At 44.0% G+C, this 13118-nt stretch overlaps 1 protein-coding gene across 6 annotated transcripts in view; it reads right to left on the bottom strand.

Annotated features, from left to right (window-relative positions):
- LOC141409550 (small ribosomal subunit protein eS4, Y) overlaps positions 1-12693 on the bottom strand; it is a 124350-nt gene extending 111657 nt beyond the window's left edge. The window contains exons 1-4 of one of the 6 annotated variants that reach the window (XM_074030616.1): positions 12636-12693; positions 11948-12025; positions 8829-9009; positions 7043-7140 (exon numbers count right to left, since the gene is read on the bottom strand). In XM_074030616.1, coding sequence (XP_073886717.1) covers positions 7043-7140; positions 8829-9009; positions 11948-12025; positions 12636-12638 — 360 coding nt within the window. In that variant the 5' untranslated portion in view covers positions 12639-12693. Of the gene's footprint in view, positions 1-7042; positions 7141-8828; positions 9010-11947; positions 12043-12119 lie in introns of all 6 variants that reach the window. The other 5 variants (XM_074030620.1, XM_074030617.1, XM_074030614.1 and 2 more) reach the window with 5 other exon arrangements.
- Between the last annotated feature and the right edge of the window lie 425 nt (positions 12694-13118).

The following is a 13118-nucleotide window of genomic DNA, read 5'->3' as shown; positions in this document are numbered from 1 at the left end:
GGGAATAATTATTGCATACTCCTACATGTAATACATTTATGAGATGAAAGAACATAAAGGACCTAGCAAAGCAGTTAATGCCAGCTAATATTACTTCTGCTGCTACTACAGATCCAACACTATTAAAGCACTATGGAGATGTGAGGCCATTTAATATAATGCAACAGTCCAAGAAAGTGATGACACTCCACATGTGGAACTTAGGTCATATTAATTCTACCAGTTAAGGTAAGGGAATTCACCAGCCAGGCATATCCAAGCCCACTTATATGTGTTAAGGCCTGGCTCCTAGGCAGTCAGTCTAATGAGAGCACTCTCCTCTCTCCATCTCAAAAGTTCACAGTTGACACAACCCTCCAGGCACTCTCTTTAGTGAGTGTTCAGTTTGTTTACCAACACCAGCTCACATTTACCCCCACTACAAATACAAACCCAAGATCATTTTCAGCTTTCTTGGTCAAGGAGTTAAGCACAGAAACGAAAGCTGCCTGGCTCCCCAATCAGAGCTGCCTACTGGACCAACCAACTGAAAACCTTAGATAAAAGAGAGGTCCCACACAAATGCAGAAATTGAAGAAACCCCCAGACACTGTGTGAAAACATACCAACTAAAACTCTTAAAGAATGTCAGAAGTAGTCCAAAGGACAATTAAGCAGATGGAGCTCTTTTCTTTCAAAATGAAAACCAAATCCTTCTTTCCTGTTGCCCTGCCAGTACCACCCCCAAATTAACTTCAGGAATACCTTTGGGTACAGATTTCTGTTTGACCCTAAAGGACAAGACATCAGAAACTTGCCTGCATACATACAAAAAGGCCCCAGTATGTAAAACTTTTGTTCTACTGCCAGTCATAGTAAGGCAAAGCAGGGCAAGAGTCCTTTGAAAGTTTAGGGCCTGTGTGACAAGTTTGGATGGGACGTGGAGGGAGTGAATGGTGGCAGGGGAGCAAAGCAAACATACTGCAAACCAAGGTGACCATGGGAATGGATTCACCAACCAGGGATGTTTTAAGTACTTTGCATTCATAAACATGTGTATTGAAGGTTAAGCATGCAGAGGTAGGGTCAGGAGGTGTTGTCATCAAGACACTGAATAAAACTTGGCACACTCCTTCCAACCACACATAAATGCCCCCATAAAGGAAAAAAGATCCAAATCCAACATACAACCAAATTCAGCAGATAGAATTACATACCAGAATACAACAACATCAAGCTATGGTGCCACAGTAGGCAAAAGATACTTAAGCGTGATGAGGCAGAAGGAGAATATGGACACAGACAGAGTGACCAGGGTGCTGAAGGAGGTCTTTTTGAGGTTCATTGAGCAGCCAAGCAGAATCGCCTCAGACAATAAATGGCATACAAGGGTTACTAACCTGCCAGCTTCGCATGAATACATGTGGATGGGGTACAATATGATAATCAAAGCCCACTCTTCTCTTTGCCTTCTACTCCTAAATGGAAATCTACCAAGCTACAGTTCATAAGCACCAGAGCAGCTGGTCAAGAAACCAGGCTTGTTCAAGCCTAGGGTAAATAACTGAGGAGTTATTTACTGAGGAGTAAATAACTGAGGAGTTATTTACTGAGGAGTAAATAACTGAGAACTATATTTAAAAAAACTGAGGAGAAAGCAAGCAGAGAAAACACATTTTCCCCTTTTACCTCCAAAGGCCTTGGGACAAAATCATAAAAAACAGAACATCACTCCACAGCCTATATTCTGCAACCAGTGAGGTCAGACTTGAAAACAATCTGTCTCTGTTGACTTCACTCTTCCATCCCCATTTAGGAGAAGGACAACTTGCAATCTGCCTTTAAAAGTTACTCTCCAATCAACAGTATGCCTTCGTCCTTTATTCTGCTTTTGCAATCCCTATCTTTCACAGTGCCAGTCCAGTGACCACTTACTAAGGCAGTATACAAAACCTAGGGCTCCTAGTGGACAGTCTCAATCTCTCCAGCTGTACTCCATGCTAGATTTAAGAAACCTGTCCTTGATAACATGAGAAAAGAACTCTGAAATGCCATGCTCTAGCTCTCAAATGGTTCTACGCAGTTACCAAGATCCCTATTACTGATACATGTATTATAATCACTGCTCCCTATTCAGAATAAAAAGTGCCCTCCCAACTTCATGAGGCAAGTCTTTGCATCATGGCCTGCTGAATGCATCCTTGTCACCCAACTGTCCTGCACATTTTTTTGTATGTGACATCCTGAACCTACTTGGGGATTCTAAAATGTTTCCAGTGAAAACTAATTCTGTTGCCCTTCCACCCTGGCTCATTAGTTCCAAATATCCCAGGTAAGACAGGTCCAAGCAAGTTCTATAGCTGTGAACTCACAGAAGGCCTATTCACACCTCAAAGTCTACCTGCTGCCTTCCACTTGTCACATACATCCTGTGCAGTGTACTGTCTCAGCTGAGATGACAACAGTGCTAAGATAGTCATAATAGTTAGCAGGTATAGGTGACAGTCAGGAGAGAGACAGCAAAAACAAAAGTAGAAACACTTTCTTCTTCTGTATCTTTCACAGATTCTCTCACTAACCAAAACTTTCTGCATGACAGCAATAGCACCACCATGGCATCAAACTTGAAACCTTGGGCCCAAAGGTCCTTTGTCTTTAAATGCAGGCATGAAACACCCTCTGAAAAAGGCACGGCCTCTCCCTTTAAAGGTGCCACCAGTTCCAAGTGGCCTTCCTCCATCCTTTGAGGTTCACTCTGGAACCATTAATCCAAGCTTCATGATGCATGTCAGTTCTTGAAGTATCCACAGGTAACTTGACTGCCACACAAATGACACTCATTAACTATCCACAACTGAGTAAAATGCCTGTAAGCATGTTAGCATATTAACAGGTAACAATTCTGTCTAACCTTTATGCAGAGCTGAGTGACCAGGTTTGCAGTACTTTCAAAACCAGGCCCAAGACAGGCTAAAAACTTCTGATCACTTTTATTAAGAAAAGTGATCCAGCAAAAGCCAACACCATGGCAGGCTTTCTTCATATTCACTACAAACAACTTTACTATCTGTGCACCAAACCTTCATGTGGCCAAAACAGTTCAGGATTTAGATCTTGGGTCCTCTTGCTTAGTAGAGGCCCATCCCGCCAGGAAACTAGAGCTTCACTAAGGGTAACGCTGGACGTTTCATGAGGGGAACTTCCAGATGAGTAAACCTCTTAGCATAGGGGTAGCCTCAACATCTGCAGAAAATCAATCACTTTTCCTTTGCCCCACAACTGAAAAGACGGTCTTCAGATTTTGAAGATGTGACTCCCCCATCATCTTCTCACCCCACCTCATAATGAACAAAATGTCTTTTGAAGCAACTTGAATGGAGCTGGAAGCCATTATTCCACGTGAAGTAATACAGCAGTATAAAAAATCAAAACTCTTATGTTCTCGATTGTAATTGGGAGCTATGCTATGAGTATGCAAAGGCATACAGAATGATACAATGGGCTTTGGAGACTTGGGAGGGGACCAAGAATAAAAATAAGTATATATTAGGTATAATGTACACTACTAGGGTGACAGGTGCACTAATATCTCAAAATTCACCATGTATAATTCATCCAAGTAACCCAAAAACCACTTGAATATAAAAAGCTACTCAATTTTTAAAATTTAGTTACTGTTTTTAAAAGAAATGTGGAGAAAACGACTTCGTGTGTGGCTAATGTACAGCACTCTACCAAAAGAAAACCTCAACTCTGCCGCCTGTCTCTTCAGCAATCTTGATGAGCGATGATTTGTAATCACATCACCACCTATTACAACATGCCTGCCCCATCAACACCCTTTCCATACAACCTTGACTGCAAGGTGAGGGCCCGTGTCATTCTCCAAAATGAAATGTCAAATATGAGGCTTCACTGAAAGCATTCTACTCTGTCCTTCTCGAACCGCAGATTAAAGAACTCTTTGCTTCCAAGTTTCCACTGCCTTTTGTAGAACACCCACACAAACCAGTCGGAAATCTTTCCCACCTGGCCTCCTTTAGAAACAAACAAATGTTAACTGCCCAGGTTCCATCTTTTCTGAACCTTAAAATTCGACTGCCTATTCTCTCCACCAGTTTTTTTTCCTTGCCCAACAAAAAACCACTAGTCTCCACACTCATCATCTTGATCTCAACCACCTCCTTTTGCACCAGATTCCAATGGTCTAAAAAAAAAAGGGCAAGCATTGCCCCTTATCTTAAAAGAAACTCCCTCTTAACAAAGTTACCTTTTTCTAGTTACCGCCCTCTATCTTGTACTTTGGGAATAACTGCCACCTTTATGAGGTTCAGTCTTCTCAATGTTCAAGAATGACAATCCACAAACACATCTCTGGTTGGTTACTCTCTGACATTCTCTTTTTGATTTCTTTAACCAGTGTTTTCTACTTTCCAAGAAACAGAACTTACACCACCTAGATCCTGTTCATAAACTCTCTGCAATATGAAATCTCCCTCTCCCCATGCACATTCATCATTGAATACAAGCTGCCCAATGTCAAAGAGGATTCTGTGCCACCTATTCAACAGCTTCTATTCTAACTCATACTTGAGCAGTGTTTCAGTCCTCTATTTCAGTCAGCACCTACTTCTTTCTGTCTCATCATCAACTTGCAAGTTCCAACGCAAGCAGAACCCAAAGCATTAACGTACTGTCCTTCCACAACTCTCTCAAGCATCCATGTATTTCATCAAGATCTGCAGCTACCATCTCCTTACCCTACCAGGAAATACTCAGTCACCCTGTCACACATGTTCTTCCCCTCTACCACAATAGGGGATGCATACTCTAAACCCTTTGTCTTCTTTGCCATGTCCCAGGTGATACTTGTGTCTTTTACCCCGACTCGCAATGGGAACAGGCACTGCCTTAGTTCCCATTATTCATGTGCAGGATCATCACAGGCTCACCCAAAATCTTTCCTTTTCTCCCATCCACTGTAGTAGCAATCATAGAAAACAAAAAAAACCAAGATCCACCTTATTGCCCATTCGTAAATCCAATGACTTCCATTTCTGTGATCTTCAACTAATACCAAGTTGTTAAAGGGAAAAATTATGTCTGAAATCCATCAGGCTGCTTTCTCAAGACCCACAAAATACCCCTTTTCTAGTTTTATTTTCGAGAGTGGAGGGCTGTTTGGATATTCTGTTTCTCCACTAACCTGTGCTACCTGGAGGACTAATAGCCTGTATAAAAAGGCTCCATTGTGTGTCCCTGACTCACTGAAATCCAAGAAACCCATCATTCTCCACTCTAAAAGTCACTGTGCCCTTTAACCTGTGGCTGCTGGGTGGGGTGTGATAGGGAATGCTCCCTTTCCAGCTGTCCTAAGAAACAACCAGCAAAGAAATAAGCTCAACCAAAACTTCCCCAAATCTCTGATCTCTTGCACAAAGATAAGGTCCTTACCCTAACCCAGAATAGCCATTTGGCACTTGTGGCCACTATGTGATACTCACCTGGGCACAACCTTTTTACATGGTGGCTGGCCAATGTAGTAGAGCCAGTACTAGGTATTAACAACACTCCAATATCTCCTTCTCCTACTCTATCTCTCCCCATTTAAAAATTCACACCAACGGTTGGGTGTGGTGGTTCATGCCTGTAATCCTAGCACTTTGGAAAGCTGAGGCAGGCAGATTACAAAGTCAGGAGTTCAAGACCAGCTTGGCCAATATGGTGAAACCCCACGTCTACTAAAAATACAAAAATTTGCTAGGAGGGGTGGCACATGCCTGTAGTCCTAGCTACTTGGGATGCTGAGGCAGAAGATTAGCTTGAACCCAGGAGGCGGAGGTTGCAGCGAGCAGAGAAGGCACCACTGCACTCCAGTCAGGGTGACACAGGCAGATTCCATCACCAAAAACAAAACAAAACAAAACAGAACAAAACAAAAAAAATCACCGGGGCTACCAATCTGTATTGTCTCTTGAGATCCAAATTCCTTACAAAAGCAGAAACCAGTCATCAGATTTGAGATTTCCCCGTGCTTTCTAGCTTTTGGGCACAACAGAACCCAACAGCCTGGGCAACTGAACACACTTCAGGATGCTAGACCTAGTTCCTATCACCTAAAACAAAGCACCTCCTTGTGGGAACAATCCACAAAACAGAAGGGACACTGCATCAAGGGACACTACCAAAGAAGTTAAAAATAACCAAACAACTGACCAATTAAAAAACTACCCAGACATGAAAATATTCGTGAATTCTTATAGGGACTCCAATGTGTTACCCCCAAAGAAACAACTGAGAAAAAGGCAAGCTGGTTAAACGAAGTGGAAACAATGTCCAATAAAACACTGAGATTCATCTGTAGAATGTGTCTCACAGTTAGATGGCATTTGGTCACTGTGCAGGTGATTTGTGTTATGTGAGAAATAAGGAAGAAGTCACCCCATGACCTTAAATCCAGGGAAAAGAGGAACGGATGACTGAGGGGTGATCCTGGTTTCCAAAGAAGTGTTCCCTACACAGAAAAAAGGCAGGTGCTGTCCACACAGAAAGGAAAGTTTCCCCAGTGATACTGACTTTGGCCATTACATTTGGAGAGGGGGTAGTTTTAGGATTGAGGCAGACATCAGGAAGTCAACAATCTCCTATGTCTATTAAGTGTGAGGCACCACTACTACTAACATAGTCACAGAAACCTGGCAAAACAGCATATTATCATCATTTCAGAGAAAATGAAGGCTTAAAAAAGGTTCTACATACTGTTGCCCATGGTTACATCATTAATCAATGACAGCGTTCAGATTCTCACCCAGGCCTTCCTGGTTCCAATACCAGACCTTCCTCAGAGAACTGCTTACTCTGTACCCTGCTTCTAAAACAGCCTCGTGTGGAAAATCCATCGTCTTGTAACACGGCTGGCAAACCTACGTGCCCGAATTAAACAACCAGACAGACAAGCAGAGACAGCAATTATTCCCAGAATATGTTCTAAATGCTGTCTGACAACCTTAGCAACAGACCTATCTGTATGGAAATTATAAAGCTCACTTAAAAGCTCACATACCTTTGCCTCTTCCGCTGTGATACGATGAACAGCAAAACGGCCCTTGGTGTCATAGACCAGGCGGAAATGTTCACCTGTCTTCTCGATGCTGATGACATCTGATCACAAACAAGCATAAGGAACGTTATTAATGTAAAGTTTCTTTGGCCTACACAGCAAGAGCACTCCATGCCAGGCTGAACGTGAGAACATTTTAGGAGCCTGGGGAATCCCCCAGTGCTTGATGTGGGTGCTTGAACGAAACCAACCAGCCCCAGTCCTGTCCCAACAAATTACATCCAATAAAAGGAAGTGTCTATATATATGGCTACTCTACTGCTTTCTATGTTGTGTAATGGCTGCTTGCGACTGTGTTCTGGGTTAATGCACTCAGGATGCAGAGAAAACACACATAAGCATACCCAGACACACTAGGAAACCAAATGAATGAGCAGTCCTCACATTTAAGCAGGCAAGGCTCAAGGCTCTGCAGGTTGCCCAGTCAATGGCTTGGCAAGCCTTGCCATGACTCTATGACTTCCCTTATCAGGAGTCTTGCCTTGCTTGGGACCTGGGGTTTTGAGCAAAAAAGCAAAATACAAAATGCAGTAAAAAAACAAAAAAAGCAAAGAAGGAAGGAAAGTAGGAAAAGAAGGTCTGTCTTTTCTAATTCAGCAGCTGGATCCTGCAAAGTCTGGTCTGGAATGCCTCTCACCTCTGTAGCTTCCACACCACCTGATAAACCAAACATCTCCCAGCTTTCCGGAAAATACTAGGCTAAAAAAGTGTTACAAAGTATTGACCGGCTGGGTGCAGTGGCTCAAGTCTGTAATCCCAGTACTTTGCGAGGCTGACGTGAGCAGATCACAAGGTCAAGGGATAGAGACCATCGTGGCCAGCATGGTGAAACCCTGTCTCTATTAAAACTGCAAGAATTAGCTGGCCATGGTGCCGTGTGCCTGTAGTCCTAGCTACCCAGGAGGCTGAGACAGTAGAATCGCTTGAACCCAGGAGGTGGAGACTGTGGTGAGCCATTGTGCTCCAGCCCGGTGACAGAGCAAGACTCCATCTCAAAAAAAAAAAAAAAAAAAAGGGTATTGAGCCTGTCGCCATGGAAAGAAAGAGTGAACAAACCACTAGGTCAGAATTCCCCAGTGCCTTTTCCCTACCATCCCTCTCAGCACACTTTTACTCTAAATGAGTGTGACCCTTTTCTCCCTTCTCCACTCTCCTCTCCTAGCAAGCTGCAAATGCATCGGTGGAGATCTGGCATGGTTAAGTCATCAACAGAGAAAGTGGAAAGACAGGGCCAAAACCCTGTTCACCGACAAAGATTCTCTCCTTGACCAGTCATTAGCCAGACTCCTCTGAGCCCTCTTCTTGGCTGGGCTTCAACCGTGGCCTATGAAGATCTGAACACTAACATGGCTTCTAGAAGCTCAAGATGAGCCCAATCTCTGTCAAAGTGCCTGCCTGAGAAAACTCAAGGCTGCCAAAAGAATTTACTGGTTTTTTTCAGTCAACACCTGAGGACAGCTCTTCAGTCAGGAACCTAAATTTGATAACTGCCAGCTAGCAGCCACTGCTGGTCTCATCCCATTTACATTACCAACCCCTTTCCAGCTTTTCACTTGAGCCTTGCCACTCTGTCCCTATCCTTCATTCTCCTTCTGAAATGACCAGCAGTAAATCGTGTACAAATCAAAGTTCAGAGTCAGGTTTTGTTTACCGTTGGCAACATGTAAGTCCCACACCTTGCATTTCTCTCAACCTGTTCCTTCGTCAAAACAAAGAGCTCTTTCCTTACCCATGAATCCAGCAGGGTATGTGACATCCACTCGAACCTTGCCATCAATTTTGATGAAGCGTTGCATACATATCTTCTTTACCTCATCTCCAGTCAACGCATACTTAAGTCTATTCCTGAGGAAGACGATCAGGGGAAGACATTCCCTCAGCTTGTGGGGACCTGTCGACGGACGAGGTGCCTGTAGAAGACAATGGCAGGCAAGCTGATCTCTCAAGATCCACCCCTTATGTAATCAGATTGAGTAGATGATTTGCCTTAGTTCAGCATTAGTTGAACTTGTTGAGAAAGAGGAATAAAAGAAGGCAATTATTTCATCGATTTAGAGAGGTATGCCTTGTTAGGAAGATCACACCCCCAACTATGGAAGTCCCATTTTGTGCCCCTTCCTTTCACAAATCCAGGCTCACAACCATCTCCCCATTTTGCCCTGCCCCAAGCACCACCACCACTGGTACTGCCTCCTTAAACTTTCCTTGAATACAACACTACATCCCATGTATCTCGGGTAGAGCTTACACTTTACCCACAACCTACAAAGACATATTCTACTACTTTCTCACCATTCCAGGCCTCAAAGTCCCACACAAGCCCTGCCGATGCTGTTAGACCTATACTTTTGCAGTTTTAGTGTTATAACAACTTTTGACTATTTGCTACCAGTACATAGAAAGGTCTCAAGTTCTGGGGTTGTACTGTTTTGAACTCCACTCCTCAATTATCTCTTAGGCTCAGAGCACACAGGAATCCTTCCTAATGGAGACTGTTCTTAAAGCTGCTTCTACAGCTCCCTCTTTAGCTTTATCCCTTTTTAAATGGACTCACAATCATTAACCACACACTTTCATCAACACTAAGGGGAAAAGAGGGGAGCCCACAATACCGAGGACTAAGTTCCCAGCAAGTCTTCTTTATAAGAGTGCCTTGGCCAAGCACAGCAGCTCAACACTGTAATCCTAGCACTTTGGAAGGCCGAGGTGAGTGGATCACCTGAGGTCGGGAGTTACAGCCAGTCTAACCTATGTGGAGAAACCCTGTCTTCACTAAAAATACAAAACTTTGCTGGGCATAGTGGTACATGCCTGTAAACCCAGCTACTTGGGAGGCTGAGGCAGGAGAATCGCTTGAACCCAGGAGGTGGATGTTGCAGTGAGCCAAGATTGTGCCATTGCATTCCAACCTGGGAAACAAGACTGAAACTGTCTCCAAAAAAAAAAAGTGCCTTGCTTATCCTCTCAACAACAGAGGGAACAGTGGCCCACCAAGGGGGGGTCAGATACTAGGGGGCAGTAGCAGAGGTAAGACCTGGAAGCAGAAACAGACAGGGAAAGGCTGCAAATCCAGGTCCCCAGGCAACACACAGCCAATTTTCTCTCTGAAAATACCAGCATGAGGAACACAAGTTTCTGCTACTCAGTGTTCAGAGTTCCACCTGTCCCAAGAAGAGGCTATGTAATCTATCAAGTTAGTTACCAAGTGCCTACTATGTGGATGTGGACCCTGAGGGCTGCATATTTTCTCTTGGATGCCCCATGTTTATTCCTGCCCAAAAAACTTTTGGTATCTTAATCATCTCGCTTCCGTCTTCTTCTTCACACGGGCTCCCTTTCTATCTCAGAAGACCCAAAACTTTCTTATGGCTTCAACCACTCTCTTCCATTGTCACCACACCAACAATGTGGAAACTGCCTAGTCTGCCTCTTCTCAGAGGTTTGCCTTCTTTGCCTCTGGGAATGTGTCCTCATCCTGCCAGGTCTTCAAGGTTGAGTTCAAGAGACTCCTGCATTTCTCACACAATTTCCTGCCCTTGTTTCATGGGCTCCTGTAGCCTTTACTGTTAAACCTGTATCTTGGGCTCAACGTAAAAAACAGCTACTCCACCCTCTGAAACAAAGGGTAACTTCAAGTTAAATGTATTCGGATACTAATGGGGACTCAGTGCACTGTAACTGAACTCCTTTGTTATGTGGAATTCGGCAGGTTCATTAACCCCCTCAGCTCTGGGCTCTGGGAGTGCCCACTAAATTGGGAAGTTCAAAGAGCAAAGGAGACCACCAGGACTTGATATCCTGGTGTTTTGTTGTTGTTGTTGTTGGCATTTTTAATCCTGTATCTATTTGAGAGCGCCAGCTCTAAGAAATGGTTTTGTGGTATGACACAATTTGAATAAATCACAACACACCAGCCTAACAGCTCTTTTGAAAATATTAACCCCTATGATGAGCGCTGTGGCTAACAAGGACATTTTGTGGATAACAGCAAAGTGCTGTAATCTCAGCACTTCGGGAGTGGCCACAGCCGGTGGATCACAACGTCAGGAAATTGAGACCATCCTGGCCAACATGGTGAAACCTGGTCTCTACTAAAATACAGAATTTAGCTTGGTGTGGTAGCTCATGCCTGTAATCCCAGCTACTGGGGAGGCTGAGGCAGGAGAATCGCTTGAACCCAGAGGGAGAGGCTGCAATGAGCTGAGATCACGCCACTGCACTCCAGCCTGGAGACAAGCAAGACTGTCTCAAAAAATAAAAATAAATAAAAGAAGAATCCCAAACATCTCCCATAGTTCATTACTTTAAGTCTTTCTGATCTCCTGGAAGAGGCTTCATCATTTTACACTCTTTAAAACTGCAGTCGCTCAAAGCCCCATTCATCCTTCCCACGGCCCTATTATTTTTCTCCCAGCCCTCAGCACCTGTGAACATACTGTAACTTCCCTCTCCTCTCAGCAGGATATAAGATTCAGCAAGAGAGAGGGATAGATTTTGTTGTCCAACCATTTTGTACAAGGGTGGGCCCACATAACACCACCTGGTATGTATCAGGCTTTCAATAGTTACTAAAAGATGGCACGCCCAGGTTCTCAGCGACATTATGGATCACAACAGTGCTCAAAGTTGAGGGCGGAGAGCTGTTCGACCCGCAGTTTCCAAACAAGATGTCATAACTTTTTTCTCAGGGTCCTTTTCAGAAGGGAGTAAGGATAAGTTCCTTGAGCGCCAAGTCTTCACCAACGAAAATCCCACATAATAAATAAGCAAACAGTATTCCCACGAAATAGCAAGTCACAGGTAACCAGCATGCATTCCTGACTAAAAATCAAATATAGTTATACTCACAAATACACCCGTTAGTTTGTCGAGCATCCAATGCTTCGGCGCTGCAACACGCTTCAAGTGCTTCTTGGGGCCCCGGGCCTGAAAAGGACACCAAACTTTTTCAGAGAAATTCGTCTCATTTGACAGTAAAATGTCCTCATCTTCAGCTGTAAGAACTGCTAACGAGTAATACCTGATCCGAGGAGAAAGGATAGTCCAGCCTATTTCACGCCCAGTTTTGAGCAAATATTACTTCCTGCCAGATCCCAGAACAAACCCCGCAAAACTCTCAGACCTTTGAAAATCTCACGAGTCTCCCTGGCGTCTTTCAAGAGAGCGTCCACAATGCTCTCCAAGCGAATCTGAGATTGCTTTAACGTATGGATATAAGCTAACATGGGTAAAAAGCTAGTGCTGGCCTGTGTAATCAAGGGTGGGCTTGCAAGGTTAGCCGAGGCAGCTTGTCTCTAAGACTCACGTGCCAGCAGCACCCCCGGCCCTCAGTCCGAGCACAAGAGCCAGCTCGGAACCCCCAGCCGCACTCTTCTCAGACCTCCGCTCTCCAAATCGGGTTTCCTGAAAGCAGCACAAGCAGCATTCCCATCCGCCAAGTAGGGGCACCCGAAAAGTGAAAGATCGCGAACGTGGAAAGGTCCTTCTTCAAAAGATGGAGGCCGGTAGGCCCTGAGGTAGGGCGCACACGTCTTACCATGGCAAAATCCTGCGACGGAAAAGAACCTCTTCTTTTCCGGTGCAACCGTACTCTGTGGTCGTAATCCGCGGGAAGTCAAATGAGTGAGAATTTCGGTTCCGGTTTCCGACTCTAGTAAGTAACCTTTTCCTATTCTACAGTTGTAGAAGTCACAATTAGAACTGAATTTCTTAGCATTTTCAGTTTCTGATACCAATTCACAAGTGTCAGTTGTGCCACCGGACATTTTGTTGTGCTTCCTCCCCTCAGGTCGGCTGAGCTGTGAGGACGCAGTTTACACTCTAAAAATTACCTTTCGACAACTTTAAAAATATTTAACAGAAGCTCTGAAGGAGCACGATTTAGGAGCCTTAAAAAAAAAAACAATAAGAAGAAATAACCTATGTGATTCCTTGTGACTGTGACACGTTGTATTGTAAAATCATGATTTGAGAAACAAATAATTCTTTCAGAATTGGGGCCAATTTCACAAGTTTGAGA

This window comes from Macaca fascicularis, chromosome Y, assembly GCF_037993035.2.
Source record: "Macaca fascicularis isolate 582-1 chromosome Y, T2T-MFA8v1.1".
Lineage (NCBI taxonomy): Eukaryota > Metazoa > Chordata > Mammalia > Primates > Cercopithecidae > Macaca > Macaca fascicularis.
The sequence above is the reverse complement of the archived record's forward strand: the minus strand, read 5'-3'. Positions and strand labels throughout refer to the sequence as shown.